This window comes from Lepisosteus oculatus, chromosome 3, assembly GCF_040954835.1.
Source record: "Lepisosteus oculatus isolate fLepOcu1 chromosome 3, fLepOcu1.hap2, whole genome shotgun sequence".
NCBI classification, from domain to species: Eukaryota; Metazoa; Chordata; class Actinopteri; order Semionotiformes; family Lepisosteidae; genus Lepisosteus; species Lepisosteus oculatus.
The window spans coordinates 58,376,998-58,404,690 of NC_090698.1; the positions used below are offsets into that span (position 1 = coordinate 58,376,998).

At 36.5% G+C, this 27,693-nt stretch overlaps 1 protein-coding gene across 6 annotated transcripts in view; it reads right to left on the reverse strand.

Moving 5' to 3' along the window:
* trpm3 (transient receptor potential cation channel, subfamily M, member 3) overlaps nucleotides 1-27,163 on the reverse strand; it is a 227,348-nt gene extending 200,185 nt beyond the window's left edge. For all 6 annotated transcript variants that reach the window (XM_015367507.2, XM_015367487.2, XM_069187305.1 and 3 more), the window contains exon 1: nucleotides 26,573-27,163. In XM_015367507.2, the coding sequence (XP_015222993.1) occupies nucleotides 26,573-26,743 (171 nt within the window). In that variant the 5' untranslated portion in view covers nucleotides 26,744-27,163. The remainder of the gene's footprint in view (nucleotides 1-26,572) is intronic.
* Between the last annotated feature and the right edge of the window lie 530 nt (nucleotides 27,164-27,693).

Here is a 27,693-nt window from a genome sequence, read left to right on the forward strand (position 1 = left end):
GTAAACTTCCATCCATACGTATGTAATAATCACCTTAGCTTTTTCACACTGGCACACATTTACAGTATGCTTTAAAGTAAAAACTAAACATTTTTACTGACTTACATACTTCTTAAAATATTTGATATTTGATATTTGATTTGCACATTATTGCTATAGACAAGAAGGTTTAATCTGAGAAGGAACACTAAACAGCTGGTACTGCTGACGCAAGAGCTAGTTGATTGTAATATTCTGTCTAAAACCTAGAGGGGAGCTTAAACTGCAGCAAAAAATGTCAAATGTGAAGTCTCCTGAGATATTTCAGAAAATCACTCTGCAAAAACTAAGAGGTTTTAAACCCAAAGTCAAAAGCTAGGGAAATGCCACCCTAATTCACATATACTGTTCTTTTTTTTATCAGATCAAAAACCTAATCACTGATCACTAAGTGCGTGATTTTTCTATGTGTTGCGTCCTTCTGATTCTCTAATGATCTTGTCATTGCATTTGATGAATTGCTTTACAATGAAAAGGAGTCAAAACAATACTGTCCCATTAGAGCAGGTGCTCTTGGCAGAAAACAGATTGAATAAGACGTGTAATTAAGGTGGAATATCTGAATAATAAAGTCATTAATCTCAACTACGGAATTCCGCTGAGCAGTCACCCTAAGATGGTGAGACAAAATAATGTTCCTGTTATTTACAAAATGGCACTGAATAACTAGAAATAACTAGACATGAAATTAGCAACAGTTAGGAGATAACAGTGCACTAATGAATGTTAAGTGGTACCTCTGTTTGTTTTCTGGAAGTGAAGTAACTGTAAAAAGTCCAGTCAGAATACATTGAACCAGGCACTGAATAATTTGCACAAAACTAATTTCAAAATGACAGTGCCTATTGCAGACTATAAATGTATTTAAATTAAATTATACCAATTCTGATGGCAACAAAAACCCATATAGAAATAACCAACAAAAAATCTGAAACCTGTAGAAATACATCTTGGATATTAGAAAGCTGTCTGAATAACTTACACAACTCACAGAAAAGAATCAAGAATTAAAACCCTGTTATACTAGGACAGACTGGGGACTCTTAGTCATGGTGAACCAATAGCAAAGTACTTGTTCAAACCAGCATTTAACTGGATAAAAGATCTAAGCTGCACTCCAGATGGATGTTACACCGCAAAAAACCAGGGACTGAGACGGACGGGTTTTGCAGACATCTGCTCTTTATTCTGCGTGTCTTAGAACTGCCAGAGAATAGCAAAAACGTGCCAAGGCACCTCAGTACCTGTGGAAGATCCCCCTCTTAGACAGAGTGGCAAGGGGTCTCCACATGAGCCCTAACTGTATCTTCCATCGATAGCAGTGGCAATAACCTCTCTCAGTCGACTCTAGTTGGCCAGGTGCGCACATTAACTGTCTTATTTACAGTTAAAACAAACAAGGCTGCTACTAGTTTCATCCCATTAAGTCCTCTCTGACTTGTAGTGTTCAACAAAACCATTAGCTCTTTGAAAACTCTCTGTGTTACTACACCATGAGTGAAAAGACGACCTCTGACTGTCCTAGGAACTGCTTTTATAGGGAGCTAAAGTCACCAGGTGTAGCCAATTTAGTGATTTTCCCATGAGAATCCAAAGAATGTGATTCTCCTAAATGAGATGACCCCAGCCCTGGGGAATTCACCCACGTTTCCAGCAGTTGCCTTGCTACAGTGCCGTAACACAGTAACCCCAAAACATACTGTAGGACAAAAGCGTTCGTACACACAAACGGACACTGTGTGCAATATACCAGTGGAGAACTTGAAAACCTAAATCACTCAGGAGCAGTAGAATTGACTTTAGAGAACAAATCGTTTGAAGCTTTCCCACCAAGCTCAAGTGTACTTACTGTTTATGCTAGGATGAAGTCAATTAGTCGGTTCTCAATAGTCACATGAAACTGGAAAAATTATGTATGAACCTTTAACAATGAGCAAGAACTGTAGCTGTAGATGGAGACATTTTACATTATAATGGAGAGTAGTGGTGAACCCCACAAAAACACCAACTGCTCTGCACATTTAGTTACATTATTCAGATCAACCAAGTCTGAGTACACCTTTGAAGTCAGACTTTACTCTTTGTTTATAGAAATACTGTATTAGGTGTGAAAACAGTCTAATTCTAATGTGAGCTGTCAATCTGAGTTCAGGCCACAAGACAATGAAATATCAATAGATACCAGGGGCCATAAAGAGTCCAACACACAAAGCAACAACATAATGAAACAGAACACAAAATGCAGGAGCACAAAATGGTACAAAATGAAAAATAAATTAAAAATAGCTATTGGAAAGACCAAACCTTTTAATAACGGCTTCATTAAGTACTTGAGCATAAAGACTTGCAGAGTAGCTTCTCTGTTGAACTTGACACCAAGAATGCTTCAATGTTTGGAGCGCTCCCCTTGTATTATGAATTTGGGACAACACCTCACCCCAAGAGGGAACCAAAACTAAAATTGAAATATTTGAATACAATATACATTTACAGAATAGCTACTGTATATCAAAAAAAGATATATACACCTTTGTTGTGTTTCATGTTTTTGGTCATTTTAATACTTTAATACTGCCTCTTCTGCCAGTAGGTGCATTTTAGAATAGGGAGATAGACTCCCGTTTATTTTGTGGCATCCGGGTTAGCGAGAGAGAGAGATTTAACAACTGCAGGTTGTATTGCATTTAGTTTAGAAAGCAGCTTATATCTTCTGTGGCTTATGTAGGCATTATTTAAGAACCTAGTACTCGGAAGCAGCCTGGGGTTTTTTGGGTGGACTCTGAAATGCCTTGTCCGTAACCTTGTAAATAGAGTAACTTGTGTGTTATATGTTTATTTTGTGTGTAGTGTTGTGAGTGTCACTGTCATTGTTAATAAATATCTATTTAACCAAGTGTGCCTGAATTATTACTCTTTTCACTAAAGCTCTGCCAGAGAACAGAGAATTCACGTGCCTGTAACTATACCAACCACTCGGGTATATTCTGGCAAAATCCTTACAAATTGAGAGTTATGATCTTTTACTTTATTATTGACTAATCCGCTCAGTCAGTTAGTGATGATTTTCTCTATTTTCATAACCCCCCATTTGTAACAACAGCATAGTGGGTAAGTCCCTGGTCTCATAACTGGTGGATTGTGGGTTTAAGTGCTGACATTGCAGTTGCACTCTGACTTAATTGTTCCAGCTCACCCAGTTATATAAGTGGGAACCAGTATTGGAGGGTAATCCCTGATATTGGGAGAGTGACAGACACTTGATTTCTCATCTACTTAACATTAAAAAACAGGACTCACTCCGGCCCAATGAGCAGATGTGGCTTGGATATGGAAAATACTGTACCTATGAAGATAATACAATATATAGCTCCCCTGTTTCCTGCAGAATGGATTTAACTGAACAGATTTTAAAATATGTACAGTATGGTATTGTCACGGACGTCCAAAGGGACTAACCGTGGGGAGCAGGAGAGCGGAAAAAGACCCATATGCGTAGCGGCGAGACGGGAAAAAGGCCCGGGCTCATTAGTGCAAAGAGTTTAGGAATGCCGTATAGAAACCTATGCCCTCAGGGAGCGGACGTGGGGCGCCCTGGTGCTAGGTGGGTCTCAGGACATCCAAACGTCAAATGCTGAGCGAGGACCGAGTGCAAGACCCGGAAATATATAGCCCAAGGGAAAGAGAGGGACAGGAAGGACAGCAGACCGGAAACTAGGGACAGGTCAGAGAAGGAGCGCCCTCTGGCTGCAGAGGGCGTGACAGTACCCCCCCCCTTCATGGGCGGCTCCCGACTCCCAAACAAATAAATAAGCTGCACAGCACTGGGGGGAGGAAAAACCTCATTTAACTGAAAGGAAACCTCCGGGAATCCACGGCTGAGAGCTACCCCTTCCTCCGGGGTATAAACCTTTATTGGGTGGAGGAAGGGCGGGGTAGAGTAGAGCTCCGGAGACTTAAAACAAAAAAGTACACAAGCACAAACACAACAGACAAAAACCTGGGAAAAACCAGAGAGACAAACCACAAAAAACATAGGAACCAAAAACAGGTAGGAACAAGAGTTCCGAGACACAGAGAGCAGGGGGGACCAAAAAGGAGGGGAAACCAGGAAGAAAAAAATCTAAACAAAAGGCAAAAAACAAGAAAAAAAAACACAAAAACCCCGGGGAAAAATACCGCAGACTGGGCAAATGGCACGTTCACATTCTAACGCTGATATCGGAGTTGACAACCTGAGGAAAGCCAGACCGAAGTCCGCTCACAGACACAGATGCCCGGAGTGATATCCAGCGAAAAGAATGGAGGAACGGCAAATGGGCACGTACACATACTAACGCTGATATCGGAGTGGACAACCTGAGGAAAGCCAGACCGAAGCCCGCTCACAGACACAGATGCCCGGAGTGATATCCAGCGAAAGGCATGAAGGAACGGCAGAAAGCTTACCATTCTATCACTGATATCGGAGAGAGCCAGACCAGGAAGAGCCAGGCACGAGAACCCGCTCCAGACACAGAAGCTCGGAGTGATATCCAGTAATAAGAATAGGCAAGCCAGCTCAACATTCAATCACTGATATCGGAGTGATCTACCCGAGGAAAGCCAGGTTCAGGACCCGCTCACAGGGACGGAAGATCGGAGTGATATCCAGTGATTAGAATAGAGGAACTGAAAAAAAAAACAGCCCAGAGAACAAGAAAAAAAAACTGCGGCAAGACAAAAAAAAAAAGCACCGCTCGCGGGGTCAGTAGGTGGCTCAGCATTCTGTCACGGACGTCCAAAGGGACTAACCGTGGGGAGCAGGAGAGCGGAAAAAGACCCATATGCGTAGCGGCGAGATGGGAAAAAGGCCCGGGCTCATTAGTGCAAAGAGTTTAGGAATGCCGTATAGAAACCTATGCCCTCAGGGAGCGGACGTGGGGTGCCCTGGTGCTAGGCGGGTCTCAGGACATCCAAACGTCAAATGCTGAGCGAGGACCGAGTGCAAGACCCGGAAATATATAGCCCAAGGGAAAGAGAGGGACAGGAAGGACAGCAGACCGGAAACTAGGGACAGGTCAGAGAAGGAGCGCCCTCTGGCTGCAGAGGGCGTGACAGGTATACCATTACCAAGATTACGGATTAAAAGGTACATTATTAAAAGCAATGTACCTCACAGCGCTGTTCTCGACCATCACTAACCCAAATGTACACTTAAACCCAGGTTTAATCTTACTCCTGATAAAAATTTCCTTGACCTTACCCCCTGAACCTAATGTAGCAAAGGCTAACGTGAATAAAGTATGAGCCTAAGCCCAGCTAACCCTGTGCCTAAATCCAGTTCAACAAGTTTAACCTTAGCCTAACCATAGCCACTCCTTAAATCTAAGCTCAAATAAACTGTTTCCTCAGTCTTGCCTTAAGCTAGACTTAACACCAGTTTCAGTCTTGCTAGTTTTGTGGTAACTGTGCTGTATAAACAGGAATGTGATGTGTAATTACCATTCTAATGGTGCAGACACCATGAAGCTAATCAATCAGTGACTCAGGAGCCAGAAAAGCTTCAGTCTGGCCAAAGATCTAAAGAAATCCCTGAAATATTTCTGTGTGTAAATTTATTCATACCAATGTTTTCTATCTAAGGGAAAAACCAGTATAATAATGACAATGGCAGACTATAGAAGGATTCACAAGATAGACAGAAATGTTCCACTATTATTGTTACAATACTAGTATGATATTATTAATATCATCTCATTGATATATTTTCTGAATCAATCATATTGTGGGAATGTGTAAATGTCAAGAGAACAGAAAATAGTTATGATTTGCAATGCTGTCACCAAATACGAGCGCCCCATGTATTCTCCAAGCACTCAGCATGCACCTTCCATTCCCTGACAAAATGTCTCTTTACTGTTTATTATGATGTGGTAAGAATTGCTTCACCTAGGTGCCCTCTATACAACTATAACAGCTGTGCTCCCCTAGTTCTGAAGACCTCTGAAAGCAATCTCTCACAGATGGAATCTCATTTGGCAAAAGAAACTCATTTAATTGTGTCGAGACAGGGATGCAGGATCAAAATATCTTCTAGGGTATGATAAATAAATAAAGGCAGAGGCTGAGCAAAAGAGCAGTTTGAAATAAGGTAAATTGTGGTTTGATTGGAAATATATACAGGAACACACACCATACCCACACATTGTAAACATACTAATACAAGGGAATATAGAGCAAATGTATGCAGAAACACACACCAAATGCAGTTACAAAAAATAATCTGAAAATATTCCTTTTGGTGATGCACATAATGTACTGTATTTTTTCCTGTCCTGTCCATATGGCTTTGGCTGTCTATCTCTTTGTAATGCATTATTTATAAGTATGGCCAGGAGACATTTTTCAAAGATGATGAGATGTTTGTCTCACTCACTTAGTAATACCATCACTACGTGTTGGTAAAAAAACCCAAGCTTTTAAATATTATCCTACTTAGACAACTAACACAAAACAATTACCCACATTTCAACAATGCAGACATCTTTCTGGCTAGTTAAAGGTTAAATATATTTTTTCCTTTCCTTTTCTCATTAGTGACGACACTACTAATGGTAACATCATGTCTATGCAAAAATTTCAAATTCTTTCTGTGTTTTAGGACAAAAGAAACAAAAGAAAAAAATCATCCTTTTTTAAGCCTGTACTGAATTAATGTTTACATAATTAATTAACACACTTATAGTGTCACAATTATTTAGTTTCTTTGCTAGTTTCATTCAATCTTTTCATATTTGAACACGCAAAAACAATTTCTGAATGTTTAGTATGCACTTCCTGAGCTATTTTTGTAAGGGCAATATCCCTAAAATACATGTAACCTAATACGCCAAGCACAGAATATGAAGTGGCATTGGGTCATGGGTTCAAATCAGGGTGAGGGCACGGGCTCAAAGTTAAAGCAAATGTTGTGGTATTAAATTTGTACTAGTGCAGACAGTAATTGACTAATTAAAAGAACAGATGTGTATTTAATTGATAACTTAACTTAACCCTAACCCTTAATTGGAGAAAATAAACCAGCATACTATAGTGAATATGGTATGGAATATGCAATATGGTAAAACTACTTCAGAGCAGTTGCAGTGTCTGGCAATTTATCCGTTTCGTCCATTTGGTTCTGCCCATAGTAATCATGAGCACCTAGGCATGTGGTGCAACTCAATCAGGACTGGCCTCAGATCAGTATCAAATCATGTAATCTGAACTCAACAAACTACTCTATATGTTTTATATCTAAAAATAAAAAAGCATGACTCACAAACATTTGATGCCTTCCATTTACAAGACACTTTGTAAAGGTTTGGAGACATTTGTTTGAACTTCATTCCCCAGAAAGCTGTCCAGAAAACCCAGACTTCCAGGGCAAGCAGTACAGACATCTTTTATAAAGCCATACGTTTTGGAAGAGTTAAACACAAACTGTTTTGGAGCTAAACGTATAGAGGAGAGGGCTGTAAAAAGTTGCTTGACCTATCTATTAATGTTCCTGTTTTTATTACATTCCCTGCAAATAGTGTCAAACAGTAACAGTATCCATTAAAACATTACTGAAAACTGCCTCCATTTATTGTTTGTTAAAATTTCTTATTAAACATACTGTATGAGAAGGGATGCATGATGCTGGAACTTGTACTGGAAAGCCTGGACAAAGTACTTACAGTGGCATAACACCCTGTTAGAAAATAATATAATATGTGGTTAAAGGACAGCAGTTCTGAAAGCACAACATAACAATATAATGGATGTTGTGATCATTCCATTCAATATCACAACACAACATCAGCCATTGGAGCAAGCCAGTTAAGCAGAAGCATAATGTAAACTTGAAGAGGAATTTCACCTGTAAGAACTGACTGATGACAGAATATACAAAGCATCCTCTGCAATGTGAGTTAAATATTATAGCTTAGAATTCCAGGGAAGCAGACCATTTGCTCTTTCAGAAAAGGTGAACTCTCTAACCATCTTAACAGAACAGAGTAGGGCACTCTCTGGGAAATGTAAATTGTAAAAGTGCATTACTCAAACTCAGAAGGTACTTAGGAGATCGGAGCTTGTACAGGTTTGTAAATCTATCAATCATGTAAGCTATGATGTAAGTCATATATACTAATATATCAATTTGTAGTAAAAATCAGACACAATAAAACCATGTCCTATAAATAGGTCACTGACAATTATGCTCAGATAGGTGAAATTGTGAATGGAGAACTTGAGAATATCAAGGCTTAACTGTACTATAGTATAAAAAGCATTTATTTGCACTGCAGAAAATGAACACCTAAAATTATTTAAACCTAAAAACATCTAAAACAATTTTTTTTCTCTGTGATGAAATATCACCTATGTAAGTGCTTCATAAATTCAAAGTTGTCTTAATTTTAAGAAGTATGGTAGTACAAATTCTTCTGCAATACCTCCCGTATCTTGACAGCCTTATTAACAAAATATTCCAAAGTATTCAGTATTCACTTATAAATTTAATCAGATGCAGCTTCAGAAGTTTAAATTGTGAGGTTGTAAAGGATCAAGTCTCCTGTCAAGTAATCAATTGTTAGAGGTCATGTATGTTATTTCTGCCAGCAGCCTGGTGAGTAATCATTGAGATCTTCCTGAGTTTAAAATGGCTGCTTTATTACCAAAGTTACTATGCTCTAATTGGTTTTCTGTGGCAGATTGCATGTAAAATAGTACAGGTAGACCAATATAGAGTCAATTTCTAATTAAGTAGAAAAATAATCATGCTTCATGGTACATGGCAGGTAAAATTGCATTTAATGCTTGTACTGTATATCTACAGTGTTTACATTTGGTTATTACCAAATAACCAAATCCTGCAATACAATTTTGATTTCCTGTCTTTGCTTTTGAAGGCAAGACCTGCGCTCTTGGTACAGTGATTTACCTCTGTAAAACATCCATTAAGTGAAATGATAACTTATGAGCAGTGAATTTAAAAACGATTGTTCCCATGGCAGTACCTCCTTAGTTTTGGGGTGAATTACAGAGGAAATAACAATGGGCAGCAAACAGGACACTTAGACATGTAGTTTCTAAGGCACTGAGGAGCTCATCCTTAAAGTCTCCTACTCCTGCAAAGGGCACTACCTTTTATAAAAAAAAAGATGAAGGGTTATCTTCTGACAGAGGTTCTGTCATACTTCCCTCCATCTGGGACAAAACCTGTATTTTCTGAGAAAGTACCATTTCTGTACATGTTTTTACAATTTAACCGACCCAGCTTTCCTCACCCTGGCCAGTCTAAAGAATATTTACAGAATGGGAAGAGGCTGTATTACACTTGGTTCTTGCTCCTGGAATCTTATCCACCCATTTCCTGAAAGACCAAAAAGACCTGACCGCAGGCTGACACATGGGCTTAAAAAACAGCTCCAGATGTATCACCTCCTTGATAACCGGGCTAAAGTTTTTAATGTGATTTTCTTAATTCCAATTAAGGGATACAAAGCAATAAACCTTTTAGAACAATGGAACTGTTTCATCAGCAAGATACCTTTCATCTGTGCTTGAATTGTGGGTGTAAAATGAAAAATTCTTTTAAGAATGGCTCATTAAAGTAAATCTTACTTCTTCACAATTCATTACAAGAAACCTCTACAAGTCTGTATGTAATAGAATTGGTCTTGCCTCATTTTTAGCGGGAGTGAATAATTAAAACAGGCAAGGTCATTTCTACTGATAAGCCCCAGTACATTAGAATATATTAAATATGCAGTTTAAAGAATGATTTATTTTGATAGTGTGGGATGAAAACCCAAAACTATACTCTGGAGACAGCACTCTCCCGCCTACTCTCCAGGAGCTGTCTTTGTTCTTCAGACAAGTTTCTTGCCAATCTGAGGAATTCAAGTTTTAGCAGCCACTGTGGGCACTTTTTTAATCCTTTTAGAAAATTAAAAGGAAAAGTGTACAGAATATTTCCAGTCTGTAAAATCTCTATAATAGGTATCTGTGCTCTTTAGATGTCTTAATATCAATGTGATCAAGCATATGTTTAGCTTTAGCTAAGTTTTATATTTTAAGAGTAAAGCACGCTGCAATGTACTGTTGTAGTTCTATCCATAAACATTATGTTTGCAGGAATTTACTAAACATTGTACTCCAATTCATTGATTGTCTGATTTATTTATAATGCTGACAGGTGGTTTCCATTTTCTCCAGTGTAAACATTTCCCTGAATTTTCAAAATTGTAAAGGTGTAGACCTACAGTATATACTGTAAGCATATCTCAAATGGCAACATTCCAATGGAAATAAATTAGTCCTTCTTAAATCAGTATTGAATTTTAACTGGCAGAAAATCATCACCTCCTTGATGTGTGTGTATGGACCCCATGACATGTCACTGATACAGGTGTGGGTGTGGTGCAATACAGTAGCTCTTATACAGTCACTTGGGACATTCAATGACATGGGCCACCAAGCATTAAATTGTTTGCATTTTAGGAATGATGAAAGAAAAAAGGACAAGTGAGATTTGCCGTTGCTCAACAGTCTTTTTCTAGGGGCCATGCAAAGAATTATTCATGTTCAGCTGCTGTAGCACAGAGTGGGCACATGCTACTGTAGGTACAGAACTGTCCACTCAGATAGGGTTTAATATTTTGCACAGAAGGGGAGGCCACAGATTGCCAGTCACATGAGAGTTTATACTTTATAGGTGGAAAGTGCTGAAAGTCTCTTATTTCCTGACCTTAAGGAAGGACTGGTCCAGTGACTGGTTTGCAGGAGGTGTACCACTACATTATTATTGGGCATGACCGTTTATGACTGAATGAGTTACCTTGGGTGTTCTTTGCTCATTTCAGAACAGAACTGTTACTAATAAAAGGAGGTCAAGTGTTTTACTTACTGAAACACTCACATTTGAAAAGGAGAACAATAATTTGAACAATACAGTACATATTGGGGAAAACTGTTTCCAAAGTCACTAATTATTTTAAGGGACTTCAAGCTTATTTTTCTTGTATTGTGTTGTTGTTTTACATTAAGAGTACTTGGCATGCAAATTACTTTTCCACCTAGACAGCTAAACTCTGAAGAGAGCTACTCTCTGCAGCTTAATTATGTCAAAAGCCAACACATTCCCTTGAAGAGTACAATTTGAAGTGTGCCTTGTTTGTCTTGTCTGGTCTACAAAGAACTATTCTTTCACTTCAGGTTGTGGGGTTTTGTATTCCATTAACAAAACAAGAATTCGAGATTTTCTAACTCTGAGGTTTATCATTAGTTAATTAAAAAAATTTAATACACCCATTAAACACTTATGGATTATATAGTCTTTCAATTCACCTAAAAAAACAACCACCTGAGAACTGAATTTAAAGAGGAATTTGATAGAGACGTTTACTACAGTAGGCTGATGCCTCTGGGATTTCCTGGTGACACTGGTGGGAATTGACTGAAACAGACTAATAACGAATTCAGCAAAAGGTCAAATCTAAGTTTTTTCCCCAAGACAAACAGAGGTCTTAAGGATTTCTACAGTATTTAACAGTAATATTTTACAGAGATTGCATTATCAAAATTAGATTTTAGAATAACTACTTTTTCAAAAACGATGGTGTTATTGGTAATGAAATAAAAAATATTACAATTACACTGTAGTTATAGTGTTGACTCTTACAGCTAGTTACACTAAAATAAAAAGACAAAAAGGATAAAAAATGTATAATGATGTAATCTCCATGTACTAATTTAAATAGATATTGTAAAAATTAGGTAGTCTTAAAAAAACTAATATTTTAGCTGCATTTTATGTAAATCATATATATGTCTTTCATTTCACGACAGTGATATCAGCTCTGAAAGAAACTTCTGGAGATGATAGACTATCCTCTGGACACCATATTAAAGTATAGTCAAAGTTTACATTTACAGCCTGCATATGTGGTGTGAATTAAATATTGTCATTGAAATTACACTACTGTATGGGGAGTCTCAAAAGCCAGAAGAGGATTAAAATCTATGGTAACATTCTTGTAAAATCAACACAGAATGTTCTAAATTATTTTGAAATAAACGGGTGGGTAATACTTTTTTCACAAAACCTGGAAAGGCTACCTGGCAATTCTTCAATAAATAAAAAATTTGAAAAAACACTTATAAAATTCTCTGAAAATGTATCAAGTAATGTGATTGTCTTAGAGCAAACTAAAGGACCCATTAATACCACCTGTATCATGCTGTGTGCTATTAGTTTCCTATTATTTTATTTTTATTTTGTTCCTGCTTCTCAACCTATTGTAAGGTATAAACAATGAAACTGGACTTTGAGGATATATCACAGGAAAGCACAGTAATAAAGGTCATACTGTAATGTTAATTTTCTAAACGTGAAATATTCTAGAACCCCTCTAATGAGCTACTACACAGTAGTTAACATGACAGAGGCAATTTTGCATGGAAAAACATAGTCATGCAAAAATATGTGACTTTAAACAGTTACAATAGGAGCTACTGTAAGTAACTACCATTAAGAAATGTTTAGAAGTGGTTTTGGTAAGAAAGATTATCAAAACCAGTCACGGCTAAATATTGGTATGCTACAAAATAACTGGTAAAGTGAATATTGTCATCAATAAAAGACTCTCACACCACTAGCAGTACATAGTATATTAGGAATACTTCTATCCAAAGCAAATTATATTTGTACCCATTTAAACAGCTGGAGATGTTATACTGGAGCAGCTCTGGGTGGAATACTTTGCTTAAGGGTACAGTACATTACACTGCCTCATCTACAGTAGGACTGAACCCTCAACCTTCTGCTTACTAGACCAGACCCCCAACCACTGCTCCCATCGGCTGTAGTGATATAACCCCCTTTTCAAAGTAACTGAACTACAATCCACTCTAAAAACTTGTCTAATTTGTTAAATACTTTATTAAAAAAAGAAATTATATGATATATTAGTAAATGCTTTTAAAGTACTGGGTTATTGAAAAGTAACTCCCTATGAAAGCTTATCACAGAATAAGTGATCTACAGTACACATTCAAAAGTTCCACGTTAAAGGAAGCTGTAGCATGGTTTTAGACAATGGTAACGCTGCGATAGACTACAACAGGCATTTCTATGAATGCACTATAGGAAGCTTCAGCAAAAGTCAAGCAAAACCAAGAAGAAAATGTAAAAATATAAGAAGACATTTATTATGGAAAACATAGGGGAAGGTAATATTTTAGTAATCAATTATTTGGAAGACATGAAGTAACATTTAAACCTACACCAGAAGAGAAAATGATGCATTTCAATATTGCTGAAGACCAGATTGTATATTTTAAAATTAAATATATAGAAACAACAAATAAAGGTAACATTTTGTAAGCAACGAATAAACATTTTAAGAAAATTACCTATGCAAAAAAAAAACGTACAACTCTGGTTACATATTAGTTTCCCTGTGTTCCTACCGGAGCTTAAGAGCTCCTCTTAAATGAGCCAGTAAATAAGGGTGAGAGACAAAAAAAATCCCTTGAGCAAATTCTGTCTCACTTTTCCCAAGGGCAAGGAATGTGCAAACTGAAGAGCATTCAGAGCATTAATCTTATGCACAGCATTGTAATACAGTTGTCGGTTAAACAGACTGTTTATTTCTATTCAGAAAAAATTAAGCCGGGATAAAGAATGCAGCACACTGCAAGTTCCCAAGATACATATCTTAAATATACACAGGTAGATCACTAGCATACCCTAGCTGCCTGTACATAATTGTGGAGCTGTCTGATGAGCTGTGGTTGCTATGAAACCAAAACTAAGAACCGGCTCCCATGAAATCCCTTTAAGCAGTTAAACTGAGGGCTGCTCCATGCAACACAAGTCACATTTGAAGGTTTGTATTGATTGCCACATGCTGGTTTGCACAGTAATTAAAGTGATAAGAATAAATAGACTTTAGGGCATTTCATTTGGATAGTGCAATTATTTTTTAAATTAACATTTCTGAGGAGGTATAGATTTTTTAAATGTTTATTATGGTTTAAAAAATTACGGTAGGGTATAGATTCACAGTACTCTATTTTGATTTGTACGTTTTCTTCATATAATGGAATATTTTATTAAATGAAAATAAAATCCAAAGACAGTGTGATGCTGGTTTGAAACAATTATTTGTATATCATTTATACATCCATTAAATGTATGACTTCATTAAAAAGTACTATAAATATAAAAATATTCAGTTTAAAAATACAGTAGCTTTATCAAATGTCTCAGGACAGAATATCAGGCTTATACAGTATTTACTCAGTGGCAGCAAAAAAGGCAGATTCCCAGTGGCTCTCAGTCCTAAAGAAAGATTAATCTCAGGCGACGAATTCACAAGTGGATTTAATCAAACTTAACAGTATTATTCATTGTTACTATTGAGGTTATTTCTTCAAAGAGCAAATGGGTTTGGATTATTCTAAAGCCCTACAGATGAAATAAAAACCAGTAATATCCATTCCTTTTTGGACATGCATATACAGTACTTTGAAGGCTGACCAGTGTCATTAGCTTACTGTTTTGACAGATCAATCATTTGAAAGATATACTGTACGTTATCAAACAAACTTGGCACTGGCAGCTGGGATATAAATCTCTCTAAGGGAAATCTTAAAACTGTTTATTCATGTCCTTTACAACACTAACACTACAAGACCATACTCAACTGTTCGGTGGGATGCGTCTTATGAAGTACAGTCAATATTCCAGTTGGCATTTAATTATCTAGGCAAGACTTGGTTATATTTACGCACAGCAGGTAGTATAATATGATATTCACATCTTCCACCTTTGAGTAAAATCAAAATGGAAATATGAAAGAATGATCCAAAACAGATTATATAATAAGTGTAAAACGGGAAAATACTTTTCACTTTTCAATGTCCTGATGTTCCTCAGCAGACAGGACCAGCTTTTACATAAAGGTCACAGTTCTACAATTATCACATAGTGAATCAACTATATACAATACACTCATACCTCAGTATAGGAACGTTCGGTATAGGAATTTTCTCTAATCCAAACATGAAGAATTTGTACTTTGTAATTTGTTATAAGAACAAAATTTCACTAATCTGAACTTTGAAGTTTGAAAGTGACCGATTTTGGCCGAGAATCTTCTGCGAACATTTCAATTCAGCGCCACCGAACTGCTGTTTGTCTCTGCGCAGGCACAAGGCATTGTGGTTAAGGACACCTTGAGGCAGCTGTGCTTTGTTTACAATCACAGCGAAAGCTTGTGCTCTCATTTTAAAAAGTTGGCTTATTTGAGTAAAACTGCGTTGTACACTAAGCTTTCTATAATGGTCTGTATGGTATTATACAGTATGTTTAGGGTGGTTTTTGAGTGAATTTGTCTTCGGTTCGGAATGGGGTGGAATTTTCTACATAGGAAATAATGGAATTTCTTTTTTCGATTTACGATCTCTCACCCTCCGAACAGAATTAGGTTCGGATTCTGAGGTATGAGTGTAAAACCCGTTTTTCAGTAGTAGGCTGATTTTATAAAACAGGAAGAAAAAACTCAGATGACTGTCACATCTCAACTTCCAACTGCTGATTACATTTTAAAAATATTACACATCATACTATTTAATATGCTCCAGAAAAGACTAGAACTCAACTTATGTTATCTGGTATCCAGTCTATTGTCTGGAAGATTGCCAAACAAGTTAATTGTAAAGTTTATATTTATAATCCTTTCCAAATTCTTATTTTAAACTGGGCACCCTTTCAGAAGATGTACAGTAGATTTGTTAAAAGGGAACTTTACCACATCAGTGAGCAAGATGAAACAAAGGAATATTTCCTTTGTGTTGAATTCAAATGTGCCTTAATTTCTTAAACAGAAATTAAAAATTAGAACATTTGAGACAGTAACACAGCAACTACAGCCACATATAATCAGTATGTCAAACTTAACCAGTATTATGAAGAACTTCCTGAAGAAATACCAACCTAAGGAAAAACCCCTCCTTGACACCTCCACAAATTTTTAATCCTTTTTTGGGATTAAGAATGAAAAAAGTCTTGATCACAACTAAATTAAAAATTCATTTAAAAAAGCCCAGCAAATGACTGTACTTCATTCGTTTCAAAAGTTAAATGCATTTAATTTATAACAGGATAAATGATATCTCATATAAGAATGGAGTACAAAGACACAGACACAACATCCTTTTCAATTACTAGAATTACTGCTATATCATTCTGATAGAGTATGATGTACACATTGCTTTGTCATTTAAAAAAACATGTTCCTAGCTAACCTTTGAGGTCATAGGCAGCTAATCCCTTGTGTGCTGTAGAATTAAATTTCAAATCCAGAAGGTTTGGGGATTTTAGATACGATGGGCCCAATACATGAAAGCTATTATAAAAGGTATTCTGGAGTTGGCTAGAATTCTAGTGTTTAATAAGGATAAAAACAACAAAACAAAAAAATGTAATTTTTAGCAGTTTTTTTAGTACCTTTCTATCTGATGAGTTACAGTACCTGGTGCATGTTACAAATGCATTTCCCAAAATATTCAGTATTCAGTATATGTTTCTGTTTCCGTTTGTGATGTTTCAACTGGTAGTTATTTCACCATACTACAAATAAATGTTCTTTCATCTGCCCCTTAACTTTCCAGCAGATTGTCAGAGTGCTTGCAACAGAATAACTGTTCTCTGGAGTATAAGAACCTATATAAATAAGGAGGAGCTGCATAGAGTAGTGGGCAAGTCTTTGATCTCATAACAGTGAAGTGTAGGTTCAATTGAGACACCATGGCTGTACTTTGAACAGAGTATTTTGCCCCAATTATCCTAGTCCAACCAGCTATAAAAATGAGGACCAATAATGTGGCTCAGACATGGAAACTGTCTACATCTATAAGGGGTCTAATGACTCCATTCACAGCTTAATTACTGACCTCACTCGGAATAAGACATGCCTAGTCATGGTCTAAGAGGGTGGAGGGCAGTTATAAGCCTAGTAGAGTTATACTGTGCACTTCAAAGAATCTGCTGTTATCTCAGGAGAGTTTGCTTAACCAAACTACAGGTATCACACTTCACTAGAATACCTGACTAAGCCAAAAAGCCAAACAAGGTTTTCTTCTAATAAGCCACAGCAGATCAAGGGATCTTTGATCACAATCCTTCTTTCTTTAGGAAGTCAATGAACATCACCACCAGTATTTCTTGTGCCACAGAATAAGTTTGTGATATATTTAGCTGCAGTGGGTTGAAAGCAAAATAAGGATTTCAGGATTTTAATTAATTCTTGTGTTATGTGTATGGTTTTATTTTTAAAAACTCTTTAGCTAATTGCATATTAGTTGCATGCAGTTACTATTTTATAACCATGGCTTACAGACATGTAATCACAGTGTTGTTATGGAGGACTTTCTCTCTGTTGCAGACAGACTGTACCAACCTCTTCCCTGAATGTAGACAGAAAGAAAGACAAGGAACAATTCACATTGGGAGTTTCTAATTTGAAAAAGTATTTCACAGTCTATAATACTCTCAATAAAAGCAATTTTTGCTTCATTTAAAATTAATTAAGTGTTATCTGGTTACTGTTACATCGGTTTTCTTTTTTCTGCAATTCAACAGACTGGGATTGTCAGGAAAAAAAAATCGCTAGTGTGATCCTCTGTTCCAGGAGCTAATCAGCATCTGTGGTATATTATGTGACTCTAATGAATACAATGTATGAGGGAAACAGTCTCAAATGGATTTAATGACCGATTTTAACCAATATTATCACTGATAATTGTAAAACATGAGCTGCATACTCAATGTATTATTTGTTTATGTCGATGTTTATGTCTAATGTTCAGCAAAAGATTTGCTGAACTCATTATACAGTCACTTTTCAAATTAAAAATCAAAGAGCAATTGCAACTGATAGTCTTCATGAAATGTGATGCACAAGTGATATAAATGTCATTAATTAATAATGTATCAAATCATTCATATTAATTAATAAGAAATGTTCCAGTATTTGGTACATTATAAACACAATATTGCATGACTGTACATTCTTTACAGGCAGCTTCAGCAGTATGGTGGTGCAGTGGTTAGCACTGCTCACAGTCCTGGGGTTCTGTGTTAAATTCCTTGGGTCCTCTCTGTGTGGAGTTTGTACTGTATGTTCTCTCTGTGTTCGCGTTGGTTCATCTGGGTACTCCAGTTTCCTCCCACACTCCAAAGACATACTGGAGGGTAAATTAGCTTCTGGGAAAAACTGGCCCTGGTGTGAGTGTGTGTGTACCCTGCAGTGGACTAGCATCCCATCTAGGGTGTATACTGCCTTGCAGCCATTGTCAGGTTAGGCTACAGCTTCCCTGCAACCTTAAGGAGTTTAGAAAATAGGCGGATGGCCAATCAGCTTCATCCAAGACTGAGGACATATGTTTTGGTACATTATAATTCATTATAAGGACAAAATGTCGCTATTCTGAACTTTGAAGTTCGAAAGTGACCAATTTTGGCCAAGAACCTTCTACGAACATTTCAATTAAGCACCTTTTTTTTTCTGCCCAAGGCATTGTGGTTAGGGATGCCGTAAGGCAGCAGTGCTTTGTTTACGATCACAGCAAAAGCTTGTGCTCTCGTTTTCGAAGTGTTTTTTTTTGTGTTTGTTTTGTAGTTGCTGTTCATTAGGGACCCTAAGGAAGAGAAAACTATAGTCGACAACAGTATGCACATTGTTCTAGCTGATCACTTGGATAGTAATCTATTACGAAAGAATGACAAATGTAAATATGATATCATTAATTATTTTACAGCTATAGTTAACTTATTTGAGTAGAACTGTTCACCAAGCTTGCTATAATGGTCTGTATGGTATTATATGTTTAGGGTGGTTTTTGAGTGAATTTCGGTACAGGGTGGAATTTTCCACATAAGAAATAATGGAATTCCGAACAGACTTTCAGGAGTGAATTAGGTTCAGATACCGGGGTATGAGTGTATATTTAGCTTTTTAGAAGACTTCTGACAAATTTCTTAAATGATTCTTCAGGTAAGCATTCATGGCAATGCATGTTTTTGGTTTGAGAACTGGGTGAATAGCAAATTAAGATAATGTAATTAATGTAGTGCCAGAGGGATCTGTATTAGGACATCTGCTTATATAGTTAGCTATAGTAAACTAGCTAAATTCACATGTAACACCAAAAAAGGAGGATTAGCAAACACTAATTAAAATTGCTTAACACTTAGACCAAATTCAAGAGTGGACAAACATCTAGCATACAGTTTGACATTTCAGGTACCACAAAATGATGAGCATAAAATGGAGACCACCTAGCTTGATTTTATGTAGCTGTTAAGCAGCTATAATGGTACTGTAGGTAGGGAATCTAAAGATGTTTAGCACAGAGAGATAGACTTTTGTTGTTTGAATGAATAAAGCCTTAATAGTTTACATCTGTGCTGCAGTGAAGTGTTTTCATGGGCAACCAGAAGCTGAGATATTTCACAATAATGAAGAGAAAAAAAATAAATCAAGGAATATTGTTAGAATTGCACAGTGACTTAAGACTGGTTACCATGTATACGAAGAAAAACATTGCTAAACAACTCTTCCAATGAGCACCACTACCTAATTCTGGTATTGAAATGCACTAACAAAGTCAATCCTGTGGACTTTAGAATCGACAGTGAATTGAGGCAGATTACACAACTGTAAACACCTGGTAAGTACATTTACAACAGAGCTCTTTTGAAAAGGCTGTGGGCGTTGGGGAACAAGGTTGGGGGATGGCTTAGTGTCTTCTGCAATTGTCTATCAATGGGATGTATGCTGCTAGGGTTTAACTGGTGAATGGCTAAAAGAGAAAAAACGTACACAGTAAGAAGCAGACCATTGATTAGCTCTTCATCTCTCAAGCGAGAAGGAACAGGAAGGTGAGTCCCACCTTTATACAGATCCAAAGCATTTACACTACGACACATTTTTTATAGACTGTAACAAAACTGGTATTTCTGATCACAAAATGGACCAGAACTAAATTTAAGGGCAAAAATATGTATTTTTGAGGACCAATCCATTTTAGCCCATTTGTCCATAAACGCATGTGGACAACACAACTATCTACAGTCATTTCACTCTTAATGTGCCATTTAAATGCAATTTTAAAGTCAAGTACTGTATACTGTACTTTTCCCTATTTAGGTTTTTAGCTGATTAACATCAAATAATTTAACTATAAAACAAACTGCAATTCATAAAGTGGACTTAATTTTGTTTTAAATAAATATTTAATTAAAATGACTTGTTTGCACATTTTAATATTAAATTTAAGATTTTTTCACCAACTTTATTTTACTGTTTTGATTTTAAGATTTTACACACTAACATATAAGGTACAGACTAACACAAAAAGGACATTTTGATATATTCTGATATGTTAATCAAGCCAAAAAAAAATCAAGCAAATTAAGAGCATGTAAATCAACCCGTATACAGTATGTTGAAAATAAATCTGAATACTGTATGTTTGTCACTCAAATTTGTGCCTCTCCAATCTAACTGTTTCAGGGAAACAAAAAACATTTAACTTCCTTCCTTGCTTTTCATTTTTGATAAAGGGTCTAAAGTTGTCAGGTATTTTCAATGAGTTTCAGAGAATTATTTTTAGTTTTACCACACCAACTCTGTTTTTTGAAAATCCTGTATGTTCAGGGGCTGCCTATACCTCAAGCAGTGATCAGTTCAGAAGCAGAATTAGCCGTGAGCCCTGGTGTACAGGATTTGGCCGGATTGTGTTATTAGCCGATTGTGACCATGGACAACCAAGGGATATCATTAAACTTCACCCAGATCCAGTGCAGGGGGTGAGGTAGAGTCATCTTAAATATCCTTCAGTATGTCACCCTCCAGTGTCCCCTTATTTGTTGTTGCAAGCTTCTTGCACCGTGAATAACAGATGAACTGATCCTCCTTTCAGTAGTACGTCCCCAGCAAGGCGGTGTAGAGCACCTGCAATTCCAGAGGCCAAGCACTTCAACAGCAGTCATGTTGAAGGACAGCATTCACAACTCTTCATTTCCCTGGGACGGTGTGGTGTATTGAGCTCAACGACCACTTGCTGTTACAAATGCACAAGTTGGAAAAAGAAAAAGTGCGAGCTCCAATTGTTTTTCAAGTGTGATAAATTCCTCTGTTTCTGGAGAGCCATTAAAGAAACAGCTTTGAAAGTGAAATAAAACGTCTGAGGGTGTTTGGAGTTAGATTTACAGTTGTAAGCTTTAGTATAATAAAGTGCACAGTTTGATATACAGTATCTAGTAGGTAGCATGGTAGCATTGCTGCCTCGCAGTGCTGGGTCTTTGGGATCAATTCCCAGGGGGAGTTTGTATGTTTTTAACCAAATTCATGTGGGTTGTCTCCAGGTGGTCTGGTTTCCTCCCAGTCTAAAGACATACTGGTAGGTTAATTGGCTTCTGGGAAAATTGGCCCTGTTGTGAGTGTATGTCTGTGCTTGTGTCTTTGTTTACCCCATGATGGACTGGTGCTGGGTTAGGTTTCAGATCTCCCACAACCATGAATTGGAAGAAGCAATTAGAAAAGTGGTGGATGGATATGCTAGAAAATGTTAGCATTACTAATGTTTTTCAAGTGAAATAGTTTATTTTTCTCTATAAGATCAGCCATCCTGCAGACTTTAAAAATTATTTGGGGAATGCACAGTATTTTTCCAGATGAAAGCATTTATGTGGGATACACTGTAGCTATCAGGTCATTAATGCATTAACATGACAGAAATGTAATTACCTATTCCTTGCTTCGTGAAAAGTAGAAACAAAATAATTTGCATGTCTACAAAGTCCCCAAGGATACTGTACTTTAACAGACCTTCAGAATGACTGAGAGCAGTGCCTGCATTATGAACTTTCATTAATATTTAGTTCCATTGTACTAAAGATAATTGATTTTTAAAAATACTTCATTTAAAGGCTACTGTCAGTACCATGAAATAACAGTTCTTAAAGAAAAATTGTACAGTTTTTGTTTTTTATGCAGTTATTGTGACTGTGTAGGTCTCCAACATTAAGTTATTAAAAGTGAATGGATAATGCCCGGAGTACAATTTAGTGTATAAGTCAGTAGTATGAAATGTGATACGTAGAGGTGAGAAAAAGCCATAAAAGGATTCAGATTTTAAATGTTTCGTCTTTCATAAATCTTGGTGCATACTAGATAATGATAGCACCCTGATAAATCATCCATATGTTGTTTACTGGCATGTTAATGCTTAGGGAAATATGCAGATGAGGTTAGCTACAGTAAATATTTGAACAAAATAAATGATTGTTTTTTTGGAAATTTGTAAAAAGAAATGTTGTTATTTGGAAGAAGAGGTTATTTAGTTCATTTAGTCACACTACATAATTGGCCAAAACAATGTTTCTGAGGTCCCCTTAACTAGTTTCTAATTAGAAATTAACAGAAAACTGTTGTTCATTGCGTCCTCAGTAGGATAGAGCTGATGATACTGTACTCTACATTGAGTTCATAGCAAACCATTGTATATGGTATGCAGTATGGAGTAAGAAAAAAAGCATTAATTTTCAAGATAATACCTGAATTATGTTTGGACAAAAAGCTTCATATAGTAATGTCCTAAATGTAGCTATATGGAACTCGTTACATTTCCCAATTTTGATATTTCTGTAACTTTGGAATTCAAAACAAAGAATACATACAGTACTATCCATATTGTCGATGTTGATATCTCAAATTCCAGTACTAAATACATAATATTACATAAGTATTACGCTTAGACCTGCAGCAATTTAAATAAATCAGTAAATCATAAACATTATTCATACAGTAGTCTTTGACATTTCATATTAATTTATTCACATCTTGATATATTAAATGAAGTTTTATATGTATTCATTGTACTGTTATAGTAGTCAGTCTCCTGAATACTGATTGTTTATTCTCAGACACAGATTTTTTTTTATTTGTAAAGTTAAACTTTGATTATAATAACACTTCATATTATAAGACTTCTTATTATAAGACCATTAACAATGATGTTAAAATACCAAGAGTCAGGTTCATAAATAACAGTCATGTCATTTGGCAACCTAGCAGCTCTGCAGACTAACATAGTATGTACAGAAACAGATGTTTGGTACAGTATTTCAGAATGAGTTTTCAGTTGGCATGTTTTTTCTATTCTTTAGATGACACAGGAAGTGCACGTCCTGTTAATTACCTGTCCAATTATCTGTCATTGTGGACATCTATATGTAGCCACTAAGTAAAACACAAAACCAAAAATCAGTCATTTTAGCACAGAAATTTAAGCAGTCAACAAAGGCTAGTGACACTTGCTGATATGTTAAGCAATGTATTGTTGCTTTGGGGCTACCATGGCAACTGTAATACAGTACCTCCTAGATATTCAGCAGTGATGTTAAACAAGAGGCAAATATATAAAGCCCTATTAATTTCATCACATATTGTTAAATGCATCCATATGTAAATATCTTGTGGGTTTTTAGCAAATAGTTAAAGAGAAATAAATCATAATACAGTATGTTGTTATTAATACAAAACACCTCTTATACTAATTGTAATGAATCCTATGTAGGTTTACCCATTGAAAAATAAGGAAATTATTAATCTCTCACAGATTCTGACTACTGTTTTAGAGATTGTAGATATCACAATTGTGATACAAAAATAATTTTCAAGAGGATCTGAAGAATGTGCATAGTATCTTTATATTAGACTTCCTGCTGTTGAAATAAACTTTTCATAAAAATAAATACATCTTTTGTCAAAGAAACTTTACATTTTAAGCAAGATGGCATGACATTCCTTCTATGTCAGCCAGTGTTTGTCAGGGATAGGTGAAAAACTAAGATCCTTAAAAAACATTTGTCATTGATATCCTATGAAGAAAATTGAGCTTTGAATCAAAAGTGTTTGAATAAGCAATCTCTTTATGTATACAAAGATCAGCAGATTTGGTTATCAGTGTTTTGTGCTCAAAGAGCTATTATACCCTAACATTACTTACATTATGAAACAATCTTTGATATATTCAAATATCATACAAAGCTGCATTGATTAACATTGCATGAGTCTATGAATATAGGAAATTAACCCAACTGACTAGTCTGACTTTCAGCAGAAAACCTCAAAATATCAATGAAACCAAATCAATTAGATTGATCTGAAGTGTAATACAGCAATCAATACATCAGTTACAGTCCATTCCATGACACTGAAATTAACATTTAACAGTAAAGCTTACTTAACCAAAGGAAGTAATTCATAAATGAATAGGTTGGAGGTGAAACACTGATGTCTTTAACACAGTAAGCTGTCATTGACAGGTACTGTATTTCTCTGCACTATTATCACCCAGTCAACCAGTATTATGCACAGCATTCCCCCAGGGCCACATGAATTCTTTAGAGGTACAGGTACAGATGCTTTATTCGGGATCTGTGCTACTCTGGTAACACATATATTAATTCAGATACTGTGTTCCTTTTGAAGAACTGTGTAGTACTACAGGTGTCGGAAGACAGGGTTCCTTACATTATATAACATATGGGCAAAACCCCCATCAATATTATCTTCTATCATCTACAGAATTTAACACATTTCTCTAGAACAAAAGGCTTTGAAACTACCTGAGTCAAATTACCTTAACAGATCTTAATTATCACTAATGTTAATTTAGATATGCAAGCCTGTGATTAATTTCTAATTCACATTCAATGAAACAAACACCTGTTGAATAAAGTTCATAATGCTCTCACTGTTAGGGGATGATCTACAACAATTAATTGAATATTGCTGTGATTACTTTAATTATTCTTTACACCTGTTTATTTGGATTAAGTTGGCTGGCATCCTGAGGTTTCAAAACTGTTGTTGTATTATTTGACATTTTGCAGGACTCTAGTAATATATTCATTATTCATTATTATTCATAAACATTTTCTATTGTAACATCACATTTGTGGATACAATTTTATTATTCAAAAGCAGTAGGAGTCATAAAATATCAAGTTATAAAATGCTTTATCCATTGCACAAAACTAGGGTTTGTACTTTGTTGCGTGAATGTTTTCCTATCTATTGAATTGAAAAAGAAAACAATATGTTTTTGAATGTCAGTCAAGACTCATTCTGTTGTGTTAACTCTGCCCACAGTTTACCAGTCATACAGATCCTAAATAAATTCTGTTCACAAGAAAAATAAGAAAAGGGAAGGGGCAGAAACAGCAATGTATTATCCAGCTAATTCTGTCATAAGATCCTTCTGAAAGTACATAAAATTAGAAACTGAGGATCATTAAATGTTATTGACAGCTGATTATGCATAACTTCTCAAATACTTTTTTCCCCCAATATCTAAAAATTGTACAGTACTTACAGACTGATACAAAACAAGCAATTACAACAAAGGTAAAACTAAAATAGACCATCAGAAAGGTGATTTCAACATATACAAATGAGTTGAAATGAGAGAAAGCATTTACATTTCTTCTAAGGAGAAAAGACTTTATGTGCAGTTTTACAGATCTCTGGACAATGCTGTGAACCATGTATAGAACAAGAAAGTGGAAACTGAGCTTCCAATCTATAATGAAATGTTTACAGCTGAAAGTATTTTCTCAGTGTTTTTTGTTGAAAGCACATATTGCTGTTAGTGTAAGTGATGTAACATCTACAAGCAAACTGCTTTGGGCTTTGAGTTCAGTAATGTGTTGTTGATGTCTAGGCAACAGATCCCCTCAGCATGGCCCCGATCCAAGTCTGTGTTTAACAGCTCTCCCAGGTTTTCCTAATGGACAACAGTTATCACCTGCCATGCAGAGTTCCTCCCATGAAGACATGTGGTCAGCTCAAATAACTCAAAGTGTTCTCATGCATCAGTCTAATAGTAGCTATATACTTGTGTATGAAGCTACATACTGTGAAACACTGGCTTCTGATACATTGCGTTATATTAAAAGTAAAATGCATTGATTTCTGTGCCTGACAAATGTCATTGCACTTGTCACAAACAGATGTGCAGCTCAGAAAAACTGATAATTCTAATGCAGTTAATGTGTTGTTCAGAAGAGGCTGTGCCTAAACATAGATGCAGTATAAACATTTTATAACAGAACTCCTTATTTTTAGAATTTGTGCACAACCTTTGTATGGCTATATTTTAACACAATTAAAAAACAATTCTTTCAACCAATCCTACCCCCCCTCCCAAAAAAAAAAAAAATAAAATAAATAAAAGCCTGATCAACAACAATGCAAAACTGAGTGGCTTTGTTTTCCGGTTTGTTTTCCGGTTTACAGTCATAAGGTTTGCAATAACTTAAAGCAGCACCACTGTGACATCCTGACACTTATTAAACTTTCAACACACACTGATGCATGCACGTGCTCTGCCCCCTTGCATGTCTTTGTCTGCTACAGGTAGAGAAGGACAGAAGGCTCCAGCTTACCAGTGTCTGTTGAGAAGAAAGCCCTGACCGCTTCGTTGACCCCTGTCTTGAGCTTAACCTCTTCCAGGACTCTGTGAAACGTCCGCGACTGGCACCCCGTCCTGACGCGTCGTCCCGTGTGGAACACCCTCTCTCCACCTCCCCCCGGCTACCCCACTTTTTCTTAGCCATTTCCAAAATGAGAGGTTTTTTAGACAGCCCAGACCTGATTCATCTGAAGCTCAACAGTTTCCCATCAGGTCAGCACGGGAGTCGCAGTCTGCTTGCCTGACACTGTTGTTGTTATTGTTGCATTTTCTCCTTCAGAGCAATTTCTAAATTGGTGGCTTGATAGCAGCCACGCCTTTTGTGTCGCGTAGTGCTATTCAGGTCTCAGTGCTGCTTCTGAAACAGCCAAGCAAATGCTGCTCCAAATCACTTCATTTCTGAATACACCTCTCTCTCCTTCACACACTCTCTCTCTCTGTCTTGCGTTCGCTTTCCTTCTTTACTGCCTGAGTTCACAGCCTGGGCTCTGTTCTTCATAGTGCGTTAAAGCCTTTGTATTTACCAAGATAAAAGAGGAGAGCAAAAGAGACCAGCTGGCTTGTGTTGCTGCTCCATTCTCCACTGCCTCAGACTTATTCAGCTCATTACGAGGAAACAGCACAACTGGGATCTCTCTCTTGCACAGGTTTTAGGAATTGCAGATCCCGACACTTTCTCCAAAACCAGAACTTGGTAAAAAGCACATAAAGAGCTACTCCACACTGAATGAGCATGCAAAAAACAGCATACTGTATTTTAAAATACAATGCTAAACAGATAAGACATCGTCATTTAATTTTGAATAAAAGCACTGGTATTGAGAAAATCATAACATGTAATGGCTTTAATAACTGTCTTCTTAGAAAGTGCTTAAATTGATTTAACTCTTTAGGTTACCGACTGTATAGTAAGTATGGTAGGCTGTTCTTTCAGTACAGGCTGGGAATGAGGGCTACAAACTAACGCAGATTATGTCTGTACATAGAAATATCGATAGTGCTTTCACTTTCATATAAATCGAGAAACAGAAATATCCTCAGAAAAAGCCTCAGATTTATATTTATAATAAATGCCTTCTTGAGAAGCTACAGGAG